Here is an 18,578-nt window from a genome sequence, read left to right as displayed (position 1 = left end):
ATACTAAGTATTTATTTACAATATTTTTTAAAACACCATTGGCATACCTGAATGCCTTCAAAAAGCTGCAACAAAACAATAAAATTAATTATCATTACTTCCAAAGTGTTAACGATATACAGGAGGCTTATATAACATGAGAAAGCCTACTCCCAGTTAAATAATTCAGATGAGAGAACACACACTTTCTAAATTCTTGAAATTCTCCACTTTGTCCTCCAATCATTACCAGCATGACAAATAATGCGAAAATTTTGATGATCACACCACACTACCAAGTAAACTGAACCTGAAATCAGATCACTAATGACCTTTTAACAATTTGATTAAAAACATTCTGTTTCACAATTACTTCGAAAAGAGGTTTTGTCAAGTTACTTACTCTCACAGGCACACATATGACCACAAGGCTGGAAGAGCACTGCTGCCTTTTTGTCTGAACATACTACGCATTCTTCAATCTGTAAAGAGCAACACAGATGTGAGCAAAGTGTATCTCCTGCTCTCTACATTAATTTGCAAGGCACGTGGGCTTCAAGAATCTCCATCTTTTTAGTGGGGTTTTTAACTAATTCAGCATCTCAAAATGCAACTTAAATGAGTTATCACACTAACTTCTAAGAACAGGTATTTGCTGGCAATTTTTACACATTCGGTACAATGACAGGCACAGACAAGCAGTCAGGACAGCATAAATGCTTTTTCTTTTTTATTTTCTCCTTCTTTATTCCATCACAAATACTTAAATCAGGTTTGATCAGCCTGGAGAAGAGGTCTGCAGGAAGATGTCATTTCAGCCTTTCTGTACTCACAGGGCACTTCTAAGAAAGATGGGAACAAACTTTTTTGCTGGGCCTGTTGCAGTAGTACAGGGGGTAATAGTTTTAGACTAAAAGAAAACAAATTTGGACTAGATGTAAGAAAGAAACTTTTTATGATGAAGGTCATGAAACACTGGAACAGGTTACCCAGAGTGGTGGCAGATGATCCATCCCTGGAAATGTTCAAGGTCAGGCTGGACAGGGCTCTGAGCAACCTGATCTCATTGAAGATGCCCCTGCTCATTGCACGGTATTAGGTGTCAGTTACAAGACTGATTTTAAAGGCCCCTTCCAACATTCTATGATCCTACGAAATTCACTTAAAAGGTACTTTTGCAGAAATGTTTCAATATTCTGGGTTAGGGTTTCTCAAGTCCTTTTATGTGAGAGCTGTACATATCATGGAATCATTGAATAGTTTGGGTTGGAAAGGACCTTAAAGATCCCCAAATTCCAACCCTGGGCAGGGACACCTTCTACTAGACCATGTTACTCAGGGCTCCATCCCTGGCAGTGTTCAAGGCCAGGTTGGATGGGGCCCTGAATAATAATCATAGACATCACAGATAATTCCATTCATATTGGCCTGGATCACCTCTTCCAGTTCATAAATTGTTGTCCTGATTCACTCATTTCTTAGACTTGCAGATACTAATGTAAGTTTTTATACAGAAAAGTGTAAGAGAAGTATTGACCAAATATTCCAATCTCTCAAACTAATTCAGCAAAAGGAATCAAAGGAAGGTTACCCAAAAAGCTTAGCTTTCACCTGGGAAAGCTGATTTCCATAGATTAGCTTCTTTAGATGGACGAGTAGGGTCAGAACCCTCACTTTGCTGCTCCACATCACCCAGTGGCAGAACCCTTTCACTGACTATAAAGAAAGTCTAGAGAAAAGGAGCTCCCACTATGTTAACATTTGACTTTTGAACATACTCAATGCAGAACAGTGAATAGTATAAGAATAAGAGAGCGAGTAGTGAAAAAAGTGCAACTTTACATTTACAATGTAAATGTATACATCTCAGAGTCTTATACTGACTCTGAGATGGAGGAAAAAACAACATACCACAGAAGCAGAATAATCAAATATGTGTGGAAAAAGTAAAAAAAAAAATAATCCAAACAATTGGGTTTCATAAAAAGAAAAAAAAAATCAAAATCAACCAAACAAAGAAAAAAAAAAAAAACCCCAAAAGCCAAAAAACGACAACCAACCAAAAAAAAAAAAAAACCACAAAACAAACAAACAAACAAAAAACCACAAAAACCCAAACAAACAAACAAAAAAACCCCCAAAGCCATTGCAAATCCAAGTGCTGAACACTATTTCTTTTTTTAACAGCTAAAAAAACCCCAACAGGACAAGACTTGGTGATTACAAGGAATAAAAGAATACTCAAACAGAAAAGCAAGGGGGATGTACTCATATAGTCAAAACTACTTGGGAGTAGCCATTTGAGAAACCTTGGTCTCCAAAATAGGGCATGACTGGTTGATTCTCTGAAGGAAAAAGACAGTGTAATTAAACTCATGCTTCCAAAGAAAAAGAAGGTGAAAGCTGAAAGTAACTATTAACTACAGAAACAATACACATTAACTCAGTTTACAGGCAAATCATTTTTCAAGCAGCCCTAAGGAATAGAAGAACTCAATACTACTGAGGGAAATTATACTTCAGAAAAAGCAGCAATTTATCCTAACATGAAGAAAAGATATCATGGCAGGGCAGAAATAGTCTATTTCAACAAAGCATCCTCAGGTGACTGTATTAGGAACTCTGAGGACCTGAACAATAAAGGCATTGCAAGGCAGGGAGAGGTAGGTATGGCAGCCAAACAGAAAAGAGCAAGATATTATTATGATGCAAAATTAATTCCATCCAGTGAGACGTGTAAGGCATAATAATAACACATAAAAGAAGATGCATATTTCTTTGACTCCTTTTTGTTTGTTTGTTTCAACTTTTCCAGTATAAAAGAAAGAGAATCAATAAATTCCAGCGGTTTTTACCTTTGTCCTAGACTGAACTTGTTCTTTACAGATGAGGCATTTTTTCACCCGTGGTGAGCACAAAGAACACGTGGCAATGTGGCCACAGGGGCCAAAGAGAGTGTCTCTCTTCATGTCTGAACACACCATACATTCTTCTAAGGTTTCAGAATCATTGTTGATCATAGACGGACTTCGGGAACCAACCTGGCCACTACAAAGAAACCTTGCAGTCAAACTTTTAAGAATTAAAAAACCCCCACTCAATTTAAAATGCACATCAACTGGTTGCTTATATACTCCTAGGCACTCGGGCATCAATGTATGATCATAAAGCAATGAGCTGCCTTTACAGTAAGTACAGTGGACACTGGAGTGGCAAGGTCACACACTCCGATAAGGCATTATACAGAAAAAGGACACACAAGTGAGGATATGGTGTCGTGAACGTTAAAAGTCCCTCCCTCTGGTGCTAAGAGCTGGCTTTACTAGTAGAGCCGTGTCCTTGGCTCCGATGGGCACACGCAGCCCCGGGGTCCCGCCGGTCCCCACGGCGGCAGTGCCGGGCCCGGGCCCGCAGGGGGCGCGCCTGCCCAACCTCCCACCGCCCCCGCCACGGGCGGCGACAGGGAACCGCCCAGGGATGAGCCGGGACACACACACACAGACTCCGAAAGGAAATAACCACCTTACTCCTTACCAGGACAACGTCAATAAAAACAGCCTCTCTTTGTCACATTTTAACAGTACCGCTTTGACTTCCATACGGGAATTAAGGATGAGAATAATTTGTGGCAACAGGGGTGGAACATAACTAAGACAAGGTGAATCATCTGATACTGCATGGACCTGATAACACGATATTTCACTGAAACCGTAATTCCTAAAGACATCAGACCTACCCCCTTGTTCTCTCTTCACAGACTCATACAGCTGTTCAGATTAACAGGTACTCAGGAGGTGACCTCAAAGCAGCAACACTGAATTCATACCTGTTTATATTGGGCTTTACCCATTTCAGTCATTAAAAGTTGTATGGACAGAGACTTCTCAACTTCCCAGGCCAGCTTGTTTGCAATGCTTAGATATCCTTCCAGGGATTTTTCCCCCAAACCCCACCTGAAGATTGTCATCTTCCCATTCTCCCCTCTCCCATACTAATATGCATGAAAGTTCTCTAAGACGTGGGTAAGTTTCAATTAATGTATTTGTGAATAGCATTCAGTGTACCATAAAAACCCAAAGAATTAAAAGTAAAAAACAAATAACCACATACAAAAATCCCCACCAAACGCCCAAATCTGTATGTTTTAATTAGCTATTTCTTATTAAAGGCTCAACATTTTAAATAAATCAGTAAATCTGTGGAAAGCAGCAGTTTGGAAACTGTGTATTTTATGAATATACAAACCTGACTTTTTCTTTGTGACATTTAGCCAATGCTTTGCAGAGACTTGGATCAGGGCAGAGATCGAGAGGGGACTGACCCTTCTTGTTCCGAATGCCGAGGTCGGCCCCGTTGGCAGCCAGGAAGCACGCAATGGACGCAGCACTCTTCTTCTCTGCTCCTTGAGTGCTAAGGCCCATTATTAACTGAAAGAAAACAAATACGTAAGCAAGAAAGATTCTCTAAACAGTTAAGATTCGTTTGGATAAAGGAAAGCTACTTGACATGCACACATGCACATATATGCATAAATGTGTAAGCCCAAGGAAGCGTCACTAGAACTAAAATCAAAACAATTGCTTCATATTGAGTCAGCTATATTTCCTTTAAGGAATTAAAATTCAGCAAGGAATAGTTCAACTACTGAAGCACTCAATCTTCTGTATACCTATACTCACATGTGAAGTGGCTGTCCTATGTAAGCACTGAAAAGGGCAAAGTGCCAGTGGGTATATTCAGAACACACTTCAGTATATACTCAAATTGCTGAGTTCAGACAAAATGCTACCACCGCGCTCGGACTGAAAACACCACTGAGCAGGGAAATGAAAGCACATCTACTTTTAGTTCAGTAGGTAAAGTACCTGTCCAAGAAAGCAACTTAATTTCAGTTTTTCTCAGCCTGGACGCATTAAAACTCACACACTTGTCTAATCACATAACGCTACTTTGCCCTTTTACAGCTGTTACTGTATCCTCATGTTACTGCTTCACAGGGTCAGCTGGAAACACCAAGAAGGCTCATACCACAGCCCAGCAAGGAGTGGATTCCCCTACTCCAGAGCATTCTGGGCCTGCTCCCAACATCTTTTTGTATTAAAGCTTGATCAAATAAAATGCATTAAGTATAACACAGACTATACATAACACTGAACTGCTGGCATCACTAAGAACCCCTCAGCAAACTATACTACACTGTATCTAAAGAAGAGCTTTGGCAAAGCTAGGGCAGCTCCAACTCAAGGAGACCCAGTCGTCTAGGGAAGATTTTTTTTAAAACTCAGTCTACACTTTTTTTTTTTTTAATTACAAGTTCTTATATCAATATGTATCACTGAGGTGACAAGACTCTTGAAGGTCATTTTATAAATTCAGATACTCCTCCTGCATTCTTCCTCATGATTCGGTAAGAACAGTACAGATCCAAAGGCTTTATACCAGGAAAATCAGTAAGTTGCAGAAACAAATTGTTCCATGGCATTCAGATAACAGAAAATTTTCATTTATCAATTGTGACAATTTTTCTGCACTTCAATTACAGCACTGGCTGAAGCAAAGCAGAGATTTTATCCATCTTCGGTCCTGGTAGTTTGGACCTTATTATTAATCCAGTCAAGGAAGCACAACACCCAGTGAAACTCATTTTGCTCCAAGGTTGGCAGAGTCATCATGGAACAACTAACCACAAAACCCCCTAAAATGCCTCTGCATGCATGTACAATTTGAGAACACCAGGACAAAGTTGTATCCTATGACATTTCTCAGGAAGCATGCAACTTCTCAGGCACAAAGCATCAGAACACCACAAAGCAACCCATGCACAAAATATTCTCCATTATGTCTTAGTGCCCAGTATGGCTGCAGTGAGCTACCTCTGGGGGGTGGGGCTAGCCCTGAAATGCATCAACACAGGCCAGTCCCAGCCAATTCACCAGTGAGGGAGAAATCTCAGCGTAATCCACAAAAACTGTATAAATATCTATGTAATTGTAACTAGTGAGCTACCTTTGAAGCAGTAAACACTTTCCATTAGTTTCTTTCCTTTAAGTTAGGATTTAGGCAGTGGCATCACTTAAAAGAAATTTAAGGGTCAGAAAGACATCTATATTAAAATAAATTACACAAAATGACCCTGGGAATAATACATTTATTTAGGACAAAAAGTACTCTAGGCCAGAACAGTACATCTGTAATACAGCAATTCGAATTACTTTTTTGTGGTAGTAGAGACTATACTTCAGAAAATTTCTCCTCTTCCCAGCTGCACAATCACCACAATATGCTGGATGGAAAACTTAAAAATTATTCGAAGAAATGAGCTTCACTGTTCATAGCACTTGAGCACAAATACTTTTTTCAGAATGGTACCTAAAATGAGTAGGGCTTAGTGTAGTCCCAAGATTGTTCACTACATGCCTTTTAAATAGTCTATCAAAAAATCAACTGAAGGAACCTGACAAAAACTGGTTTAGATGTAACATAAAATGTCCTGAGTTGGAAGGAATTCACAAGGATCATCAAGTTCAACTTCTGCCCCTGCACAGGACAGCCCCAAGATTCACACCAGGTGCCTGAGATCATTGTCCCAAAACTTCTTGAACTCTGGCAGGCTTGGTGCTGTGACACTTCCCTGGGGAGCCTGTTCCAACAGGCATAATGTTGGCATTCAGAAGGAACTATTAAAAAAATAATCAATATTAAAGAATTAATTCTATTTAGTTCCATTTACGAAGTTAGTTAATGATCATCAGTAAAAAAAGTATTGTTTCATATTTTAAACAGTGGTCAAAGTAAAAAGTAACAAATCATACTGTTTCAATGATTTGCTGTTCAATCAACTTGATCAAGTATGAAAAAACCCTAAAATCCTGCAAGTGAGATTTTTCTTTTCAGTTTATTGAACTGAAACAGAAATAGAAATAACTATTTGTTGAAGTACTATATATTACCAAGAGGCACCCTACAGGCCTCAGTAGGTTGTTGCAATCTCCAAGACAGCAGTCCAAAATTAATTAAAATTTAGCCAAGCAAAAATGAGCTCTAAAATACTAAATATTTACAGAGATGTGTTACTATCATGTAGCCTAATGAAGTCTGACACATTTCCCAACCTTTAAAGGAATTAATGAAGAATAATAAAAAATCCCTCAAAACAAACCCTCAACTTAAGTCATCACATCTACAAAAAGAAAGCCTTACTGATTCCCAGGCTAAATTATTAATTCAATTTATCTTCTATTATCCCTCACCTGTATTTGCAATTCCACACAAGACAAATTACCAATGTATCCTTAGATAGCTTTAAAGGTCCAGATGTCTGCACATATTTTCACAGCTTCGACTCTACCTTCATTGATACTCAATTTTGGGCCAAAGGCACCTTAATATTTAAAACTGTTTAATGGTAACGTCTAGTTTACAGAATTTTTACCTTACTGCCATTTAAATAAAGGTAGATAGGTACAGGTATTGTTCTCATTCACTGTTTTTCACAAAACATTTTCAAAATGCTGATCATCTTAAAGCATTTTCAGGTATATTTACTCCACCTTTTACATTTCACCTAAAATAAAAACGAGCAAGTTTTCATCTCTTCTCTGACAGAACTTATCTTCTCCACACCACTTAAACCTCCCAAATCTGTTAGTTTGGCAAAAAAATTCTCTGCAGCTAAACAAAGTACAAAGAAATGACCAGTAGTTTGATCACACTAATAAAGGACAGGAGGTATTGGCTGATCAATATTTTTTAAAACTTTAAAACATTTTTAGGTGATCAGAGATAAAATGATGAGGGAATTCTTTTCTTTGTTTCTCATTATATCCTTTGCCTGCTCTCTGTCTTATTACTTCAATAGAAATGAAAAAAAAATACAGTTTTCGTTTAAGCCAAATGAAACGACAAATAAAACTTAATTTTCTAAAACATAAAATTCCCTCCATGAGAAGTTTAAAACGTGGTGGAATAAAACCCCTGTTTCTTCTGTTAAAACCCTCAAAACTCAATACACAACTCTAGTTTCATTGTGGATGCCATTAATAAGACTGGGCAGAGAAACCGATTTATGAAATGCTGAATCTGAGGAAAAAAAATTCATCTCCCTTTCATTCATTTCACAGTTAAACACATGAACACAAATTATTCTAGACAGCTCTCATAGAGTCCATTTCGGATCACAGAAACAAATAACTTGTAATTGCTCTTCTTGTCTCATTTAAAAGGACACAAGCATTTTCTTACACATGCTAGTCATATTTCAAATCTCTTTCAAAGCTTATTCCAGTATATTTCAATGAGATTAAGTATCCAATTTGAAAAAAAAAAAATTACAGTGGAATTATTGTTTTGAATAAAGACTTTTCATAAAGTTGGTATATTTGTTTTTTCTTAATGAAATGCAAGAACAACAATAAAAAAAAATCTAATTTTAACCCTCAGTTAAAATTAGAAAAAACATTATACTGGTAACTAATGATTCAGCAGATCTGATCCACCATTATTTTGAGCATCTTTAATATCTAAAGAAAAAAATTTGTTTTTTCTCAATCTGAATTGCTCCATATTTTTATTTCTCCTTTGTCTCTCAGGTAAACTATAAACTTCATGTTTGCACATGGGGTCCACACACCTTTTTGGGTGTGAGAGTTTCTTTTTTCAGTAAAACATTTTATTACCTGGAGGCTTTTTGACTATTTCATTTTGGACAATTTCTGAAATGAACTCTGTCAAAAATATACATATCAATAAACATATAAAATTAAGAATGACTTGTTCTAACAGAACATACTTTCAGAAAGTTATAGATGCAACCAAGCAACTAAAACTATAAAGCCATGCAAGATGCTGAATCACAGAAAACTATTTCAGTCTTATTCTGTACTGTAATACTGTAAATTCTCTTTCCAAAAAAGCTACTTTGATTTTTTGGCAGCCATACATGTTTACTATAGAACAGAAATTAGTAGAAATATTTTAGAGCTACATACATTTTATTCAAAAAAGGTAATGACTTCATGTGGAAAGCCACATATAAGAATATGATTTCTGCCTACACTGCAGTTTAATGCAGAATATCTACATAAATTTATGCTGCCAAAACCCAGTCCAACAGTACAGAACTAGACAAAAAGACAAATATACAAGGAGAAAAAAAAGAATAAATAAATGTGTTTTATTTACTGTGTTCTTTGATGGCTCCCAAGCAGTATCTACCTTGCCCACATCTTGCATGTCTTGGAGTTGGCGGAGCTGTGACAGGGTGTGGTGTCTCAGGGCTTCATGCAGGGGAGTATCCCCATCTTTATCCTGAATATCCAATTTAGCACCTGCGCGGACTAAAAGCTGAAAAGAGAGAGAACCCAAATTAAAAAAAACCAAAACCTCCCTATTTATTAATTTTAGAACGAACTTCAGAAAATTATGGTTTAAGATTCTCTAGGAGGTTCAAAAGGGCTACTCCTATCTTGCTACAATTCACAGTTGAATTAATTTAAATTTATTTTCCCTACCTGAAGCTCAACCTTCAACCAAAGCATTTATCTCGCTCAAATATCAAGCTTATTTCAGCAGATAGCTAATGCTTGCCTGTGCTCTGAGTGCTACAAAAGACACAATTTTAGAGGATTCTTTCTACTTCCTTCGACTTTAATTCTTATGAGACAGCCTACAAACAATGGAATGTATTACAGCAATACGAGCAATATTTAAGATAGGTATATATTCTTTACTATTAGGTTTCAATGACCTCAAAAATCACCACTTTCACACCATGCTAAACTTTACAACTTAATTTACAGTGTCTTTGCATTAGCAAAGCAGTTAAGGACGTACTTCTGTTTACCCTAATTCAGGAGAAGACATAAAAACCAATGACACTATTAAAAACTCTCTCGGAACACTTTGGAAAGTAATGAACTGTAAGACTTGTCTCTGAGGCTAATTTTAGACACCCGTTCCTGTTCACATGACACAAAACAAGCACAAGGCCCTCCTATTCCTATGGCCTTTGCATACAGCCCTTCCACAATTCAACCCACCAGAACTTTCTTAAATACACTGTTGAACAAAAGAAATCCACACACGCTGACAAAAAAATACCAACTGCCCCTAAAAAAATTAAACCCCATCACTGTCACCATTCAGAAAGCTGTAGGCAGCAGCTGAGGTTTTAACTCTAGTTTTTGAGCTTCTGCTACCCTGCAAAATTTGGATTAACAGTAGAGACAAAAGGCATCATCTAAAAACAGGAATACACCAAGAGGGCTCTCCCTCTTTGGAATGCACATGCTTGCAAGGAGCTCAGTTTCTCAGAAGAAGAAACTCAGGCTTCAGAACAGCTAAAAGGAAAATAGCCTAAAAGGAATTCAAAGCCTAATTTTCAATGAAGTATTTGCCTGCAATTATTTGCAGCTAACCATCTTCCCCAACCTTTTCTTCCACAAGTGAAACCAAGAAAACCAGCTAATAGTTGACACACTCCAGTCTCAACTTCTTACACTCTCTAAATGGATTTACTCTGGCCCAATTTCTTTTCTCATATTTGTATCTTGTGTCTGCCACTAGCTCTTTACTGCTTAGAGTTTCTCCTGGAATCCTTTACTACCACAGAACTTTGCAGAACTTAAAAAAAATAAAATTAAAAAAGGGAAACCACTGCCCCTTGTCATGGCAGTAGGACTTTTAAAAGAACCCTGCTACCTTTGACCACTATTCCACAAATGCCTGAGGGTACAAACCCAGCCCTGGAAGGTATCCAATAGGAATTAATTTTGAAATATGGAGCCAACATGTTCTTTGCATGGCTGCATGAGCTATTTTAGGACTTCTTAAAGTTAATCCAGCTCTGAAAAACGGATACTCTACAGGGTCATTCACTTAAACATTCTCAGATATAAGCATGTCAGTCAAATACACATGCTAGTTCTTCTACATGACTACCTTTCTGCTCATCTGCTACATTAATATTGTATTCCCAGGTACTGTATAAATTCCAGAAGGGCACAAGAGTTCACCAAACACAGCTGCCAAATAGCTTATAGGATGCAAGTGACACTGACTCTAGGAAACCATTCTTTTGGTAGCAAGCAGTTCCAGATATAGGGCCGTATCACATGTTTCACTGTAATGGGATCACACCCATCAGCCCTCAGAGAGGGAGAAACCTTATGGTAAAATAACACTTAAAGGAATGCAGGCCTGCATAGGGAGGACAATTCTGTGTAGGCCTGAATAAGAGTTTTTCATACAAGATGACTCTACAAAGACAAAAAAAATTATGCCAAAGGCAAAGGCCAGGTTGATTTATCTGCTCTGAGAGCAGTGAGTGCTCTCTCTGAGTCTCAAAAGTCCACAGGAGCAAGCCAAACACTCAGCCACACAAGTCCTGTATGACAGTGCACACAGGCCAGAAACATCAAGCTATGCCAGACTCACACATCCTGTGCTAGTAACAAAGCTTTGTTAAGTGGAAATATTAACTTTTGCAACCATGCAAACAAAAAACCAGGATAGCATTCCTTTAACCAGTAAGGTACTACTGTTAACTGCTTATAGGTTTCCCAAGCTAAGAGCAGGGAACATTAAACACTCAGACACTGAAAAGTAGTTAAGGTCATAAAAAGATGTCTCGTGTTACAATTTGCAAAAGCTATGAGCAAGAATAATTACTCATACAGCAGGAAGCATCAGAAATGCTATTTGAAGGTCCTCTACAGGACCGCAAGATAAAGACAAGTAACAGTCGAACACATTCTTCCTTACTAAACAAGAAGGGATGCTGGAATTGGCAACCACACAGGGGAAACCATAATGTACATGTACAAAAATTTAGCATGCCTCAAGTAGCGTTCATATTGCTGACTGACCTTCTGTGCAGATTGGCAGACTTCTGAATTAAACAAAATCCATCAAACAAACATGCAGTGACTATATGTTGTCAAATAATTTTTAAATGTTCATGAAGTATTCATATTTTAACAGCTGCCATCAGCTTTAGTCAAATGCCATTAACCATATGGCTTACTGTAAATAAGATACTTACCCTAACAATTTGTGTATGCTGTCGTTCAACAGCAAGATGAAGAGCAGTTTGCTGGTTAACATTCTGGATATCCAGGTTAGCATTGCCCTGCAAGATATTCAAAGCATTAAAGCATTATCATCTCAGTAATTCATCTATAGGCAAGGCAGTCAATTAGGACACTGACTATGACCCTGAATACAATTCCTAGTTAGGGGATTTGAGAACAGAAGTGATTAAATACGTCAATTATTCACTGATGTTAATCTGTTGAATGAAACTAGGTATCAAATTTTTCAGTCCCTCTGCACCATTAGGCCATTGTAACAATCTCAAAGGCAAGTTTGACCTTTAGAGCTCAACACGTCCTTCCCTGCTCCACTGCTTCTGCATTGCGACTGCAGGCGTAAAGCAGCCAACTATTTTCACATCAGATGGTTAACCAAAGCATGACATTTAAATTCTCCTGAGAAGAGAGTCCTTCCTACCTGATGCACCAAAAGTTCAGCCACTTCCACATGATTATTGAGAGCTGCCAGATGTAAGGCAGTGTAACCATCATCTTTTTTCTCATCAACAATCCACGGTCGTGGTAACTTGGACAACAACACACGCATTGCACTGAAAAAAATAGGCAGAGATGGCATAAACACCCCTACAACATATGCTAAATGACAACAGTAGAACAACATTAATTCTCAGAATTATGCAGTAGTGGCTAAAATAATTTTAATCTTTTTTCAAACAGAGAAAGTGGGTGAAAAGCTACACCAACAGTTCCAAAGCAGAATAACTTCATATTCACTTCCTTCTAGTTAAAGCACACAAACAAATTATACAATGCCTGGAACAGTGTGAGGATCAGCTTTGTTTTGTAGAAGAATGCTATCTAGCAGTAAAAATTACATTAAAGAAGTATTCAAACAAATTCTGAAATGTAGACAAAAGAATTTTCTTCCTCAAAATCATTATAGCATCCTTTACTTAGGTATTTAATAACCAAGTTCCACTACATTAGATCTCTTTAAAATTGTCACTTTATAAACTGTTGCCACGGGCTGTAAAACTCAGTTTCTGAGAAAGAAAATGGAGCAAGATCTCTTAAGCACAGACAAAATAAATGCTGAAACTGTGAAGTGAGTACTAGTGGGATACTTTCTTAACCTATAACAGTTGAGTATAACACACCATGGCAGTGTCTGATAGTCAGGGGGTAGGGTGGGGAAAACCAGCTTGATTACTACAAGTATTAAAGCAGACTAAAATCCATGAAGTCCAAATACTGAAGGTTAAGGGTATTAGCAACACAATGCTAGATAAACAAATTGCTCATTCTCTGAGAAATACAGTTTTCCTAAGCTTACATGTCTTCACTTAGCTTTTGGAATACATAAGTTACCAAACTTAAACCCCTTATTGTCTTATCTTTATAAACAGCATATGCAGCTCCCTTATGACAGCTCCTTAAAGACAAACACAAAACCAGAAACCGCTACAATCCTGCGCCAAGAAACCTCTTCTGTCATCTGATGTTTCCCTACTGTTGAAGGAACATGCTATCTACAGGAGAAACAGAGCTTCTGCATAAAATCCAAACTTTTAAAATCCAAGTAATACTTGCTAATGCAAGTGGAATCACTCAGTCACACAGTGCATTGCAAGGCAGATAATGTATCTGAATTAAACAGTTCTTCATTGGAGTTTTGGTATCAAAAATGTGGGATCTCAATAATCCTCAGAAATACCTATATAAGTTGAACCTCTCAGCTTTTACTTAAAAATACCCTCAAAAGGTATGAATGACTGCCCTGTCAAGTAATAACTGAGCTCCCAGTTCATTCCAATCATCTCTTGCTTTGAACATCCACACTGAGGTGAAGTGCTATTCACTCCTAAGCGCTCTTTCAGAACAAGCCAACAGTTTCCTATGATAAAAACCTTAAAGCTGTGTCTGGGCACAGCTCACCCTAATGAGCCCTCCTTGAAAGCAGAGAAGTCTGTGAGGTAGACTACTGTACCAGTAAGGAAGTGCACTCCTTCCTACTCACTGCTCAGATGCTCCCATAAGAGACGCTGCTTAATAAGCATCTCCACATTCTCCTGCTACTGAGTGCACAACATAAACCAACCTCTGGTTTCACACTTATGCTGCAGCTGCCAGAATGGTGTATTAAGCGACACCTTTCTGCCCCCAGAGTCAGAGAGTCCAAAGGAATTGCAACTAAACAACTGCATTTTCAGGCCACAGGATCATACAAACCCACAGGAAACCAACTGCTATGTGGAGCATCCATAGCCAGGCTGTTCTGCAGTTTGTCCCCCTCAAGAGTACACAGAAGCCATTCTCAGCCTCTTAGGATTTTTTTATTTTCCTGGCAGAAAGCTTCTCACCTCCTCACAGTCCAAATCACTTATAACATAGCAATTTAAGACACCAACATTTAACAGATTGTACATTGCTCAGCTTCTATTCACAATGCCTTCCACAGCTCTCTCACGTGCTAGGAAGAAAAGACTAGAATACTTCAGAAAAAAACAAACAATGGAAACAGCAATTCTTTGTGAGATTCACTTTTGCAAGATTTTTCAAAATTAAGCATATAATTAAGTAAAACTCAAGTTACCAAAGCTTTATGAAATGTGGTAAAATAAAGCAGTATCAGTTGCACTGATAAACATAGTCTATTTTGTAATGCAATGATGCCATATTTTCAAATCTTGGCATCATCAGAACTGTGTTTAGCTGCTTTAGGGAGGGAGCATGTCTGGAGCATTGTGGTTTGCTTGGTATGTGGGCACACCACCACACCAGCTCTTCAGAATGCTGGGCTGATACAAAGCACAACAGCACAACAAGCCTTCTATAGTGGCTTCCCACAGGGCATCATGTCATGTAAGCTCTTTATCTTCACCTGCCAGGCTCAGTGCTTCTAAAGACCCCTTCTAAGCTCTAGGGTATCTACCGTGGATAGTCTAAAACACACCAAAAAAAATTCCTGAAAGTTCCCTATGACTGACAGAAGCAATATGACTCTGAGCAACCAGGAAAAAGTGGGGCAAACCCCATCAAAAAACAACCAACCAACCAAACAACAACAACAAAACCCCAACAAGACATTTTTCCTAAAACTGCAACTACAACTTGAGGAACACTATGGAAGGGCATCAACACTTTAATTACAGCCAGCTTGTCTCCAAAGTAGCTCTAGTCACTAAACAAGAAACTGTTCTAACCAACTCAATTATATTTTATATCCTTTTCTTCAGTAAGGAAATAAGAAAGTTGCCAAATATACAGATAAATAAAATTTAAAGTACATTGACACTCTTCATCAGATGCCTCAATACATAAATCTAAATGTTCAGAAATCTATTGACATTTCTTTAATACACCTCATCTTTGAAACAAAAATAAGAAACCGACTGATGCAGTATTTTGTATACTGTGAACAAAAATCACTTATCTTAGTATCTGTTTGAGTGGTGTTATTCTTACCAGATCCTCTTTCAAATCTTTAGTTTGCTGTCTTATATCAGAAAAAAATTTATCTGAAGTTTGATTGAAAAATATTTGGAGGTATCTTGCTTTCAGAGAAATGAGATGCCTACTACACTTCTGGATGCATTTAAGACATATTGGTCCTACTGGAAAAACAGAAGGACCACCAGAACAAATAAATTACTTCTGTGTGGAATAGATTTTTATCTTAAAATCATCCAAGGGCCAGGAATCACTACTCAGTTGCTTCTTTTTGTTCAGAAAAAGACTGTATCTCTCTTCAAGACCATGCTATTTTATGGGACAGAATGATAGAAAGACTGTTTCACAGAATGACACCTTAAAATTCTGCAAGATATTAATATGCTACAATGGTAAATTCAGCTTAGTGGCTGCATCCTCCTCCTCATTAGATGAGAGGTAGGTTCTTTCAAATTTTACAGGATTTTCTAGAGCTACTGCCAAAATTTTGACAGCTAAGTAGCTACCATTCAGAGCAGCACTCACTGGAACAGGCACATCATAAGTCACATTAGAGAATTAATGTTGCAAATTACACAGTAATTCTTGATTCACTCTTCCCCATGAAGTATTACAGAAGAAGCTGGGCTGTATTGCTCTGTTTTTAAGACCACAACATAGATCCAGTCTTAGACTGCTTTTATCTTGTATAGATTAAACAAACCACAGACTGCTTTCATTGTAGTTGTATTGAAAATACCAAGAAATCTGCAAATCTATTAAGTAACCCTGATCATGAAAACAGCTAAAGAAATCTTTCAAACTATCATCTTCAGTGTATTCAACTGTAACAGATTACATGGCTGTCTGAGGAGCTGCAAAGATTACTGATTAAATGCTTGAAACTCTTTATTGAAACACTGAACTTATGCCATCACTATGCCATTCATACATTATTACTTAAGCATCACCAATAAAAAAATTTTGTAGCAGGCAAGCTTTGGTAGTTGTTGGTCTACGGTATTTTCAGCTTCGTGGGAAGCTCATACAGATTTTGGGCCTTTTTTAGCTGGATAACCATTTGCAACTTCTGAAAATTTCTACTTTTGAACAACAGGAGAAAATTTCAGTGAGAATTTTTGAGGGAGTTATCTGTAAAGCTTTAATAGGGATAAGTTTTGCTTCTTATATTGCTTATATTGCTTCTTTTCTAGAAGCTAAACACATGCTCAGTCAAAAAGGAAAAAGAAAGCTCATGTGTGTATAGGGGGCTGAGATGGAGCCAGGCACAGCTGTTGGGGGTACACTGACTTATACTGCCCAATGTAATTCATTCCTATAAAATGACACCCCAGTCTCTAATAGTTGCAAAGTGGTCCACTAATATGGTGCTACATTAAATTTGAGATGTAGAAAAGCAACAGCAAATGCTGATGTTGCATGCATCTTTATTTGACTTTGCCACATGAATAATATTTTCTTTTTAAATTCAGATTTTTAGGCAGTCTAGAACCACATCTTAACACATACAGGATTGTAGAGTCATTTGGGTTGAAAGAGACCTTACAGATCATCTCATTCCAACCCTTGTCATGGAAATTCAGTAGCATGACTTGTGTATTTGCAACATAAGATATGTCACAGATCGGAACAATACAGTAATTCACTTTTAGCCACATAGAGCACTTGTTTCAACACCAGTTACCAACATTAGACATACAAAAAATAAAATTATTTTTATGATGGAAAGTTAGCATACAGAATATTATTCATTACCAACCTACATATAGAATGTTGGGTTCTATGCAGTACTTTGCTCATGGAATTTTTGCAGATGCTCATCAGTACTATCTGAGAATGCAACATACTATAATGGATTTATTTGAAAAATCTACAAGATAAAAGTAATTGCAAACAAGATGAAGCCAGCACCCCATTGTATAAAAACAATTCCAGATTTAGCAGTCTTAACTGCAAAACCATCCTTGCACCCTGTTAAAATCCATGAACAAAAATGATAGTAGATTCTCTGCCACCAACTGCAATTTGGCTGCAGAATGAGGTAAATTAAGAAGGCTGAAAGTTTATGGAGTAGTGGTGGGGTGGGCTTGTTTGTTTGGCCTTTCAGGATTTGTTTGTTAAGGTTTTTTAGAAACAAATACTAAGGCAGAAAAAGGTAGAAAGGCTACTTCACAATCTGCATAAGCACATTTAACCTAAATTGCTATTGAATGATACAATCCCACTTTTTTCCCTGCACTTCAGCTCCTGTATTATGTTGGCTCTACAGACACATCACTTTCTAGCAAGTGAAACAACCTGCCAGACTCCTGATTTGGCAAGTTTGCTTTCAGACAGATCAATGAGATAATCCAACCTACTCCGCAACTTCATGATCACTAGAAGCAATAGGAGTAAGGAAATGACAAAGCCAGAGCTGCGGGGAGAGCAGACCGCCCTTTCCAGAAGCAAAGTCTTAGATCAGCATAAACTTATCAGCAATCCTATCACCAGAGGTTGTAATGATTCACTGCACTTTCTATTACAGGTTTTTCTACTTTCATGCCATTCTCCTCCCTCAACTCAGGTTTCCACTGTCTCAGTGTGACATGGTTTCATAATGTATTTTACAGTAATCCTGGCTTGAAGTATTCTCCACACACCACCTCCCACCTCCATATCCTCCTCTCCAGACTCTCAACCCTGGCTCAGATAAACCTGTTCACCTGCCTCCTGTCAGAGCCTCAAATAGTTGAAGGAACAGTTCAGATTTAAAGACAGCTTCCATGGCAAAGTTTTCTCTTAAGACTGTGTAGTCCGACATGCATTTTACAACACAACAGAAGAAAAATCACATCTTATTAAATCCCTTTCTTGTCCTGTTGACTACTGTGTCTTCTCAAAAAAAGCTCCCACAAAGTGGTCCCAATGCAGCATCTGAAAGGTCATCCCCTTCTGTTGGATTATTTCTCATACGGAATAGTACTCCAAGCCTGCTCACTGTGAAGCCAAAGAAACATTTGTACCAACATAGTGCAAGAAGTAACACAGGAGCAGGACAATGCTATTTTTGGCAACCATACCATGGTAAGTGCACGTCAGCACACAACTTAAAGCCAA

The 18,578-nt window shown here is 37.9% G+C and overlaps 1 protein-coding gene across 3 annotated transcripts in view; it reads right to left on the bottom strand.

Annotated features, from left to right (window-relative positions):
* The window catches only part of MIB1 (MIB E3 ubiquitin protein ligase 1), a gene marked incomplete at its 5' end in the record, with an annotated part of 76,873 nt that overhangs the window by 13,543 nt on the left and 44,752 nt on the right, over nt 1-18,578 (bottom strand). For 2 of the 3 annotated variants that reach the window (XM_083871855.1, XM_083871856.1), the window contains 6 exons: nt 383-461; nt 2,835-3,027; nt 4,225-4,406; nt 9,160-9,321; nt 12,020-12,106; nt 12,487-12,619. In XM_083871855.1, coding sequence (XP_083727981.1) covers nt 383-461; nt 2,835-3,027; nt 4,225-4,406; nt 9,160-9,321; nt 12,020-12,106; nt 12,487-12,619 — 836 coding nt within the window. The remainder of the gene's footprint in view (nt 1-382; nt 462-2,834; nt 3,028-4,224; nt 4,407-9,159; nt 9,322-12,019; nt 12,107-12,486; nt 12,620-18,578) is intronic. The other variant, XM_083871857.1, reaches the window with a different exon arrangement.

The sequence above is a fragment of the Zosterops lateralis genome (assembly GCF_965231275.1).
Source record: "Zosterops lateralis genome assembly, chromosome: 1".
Classification (NCBI taxonomy): domain Eukaryota; kingdom Metazoa; phylum Chordata; class Aves; order Passeriformes; family Zosteropidae; genus Zosterops; species Zosterops lateralis.
This window is presented reverse-complemented; position numbering and strand designations above follow the sequence as displayed.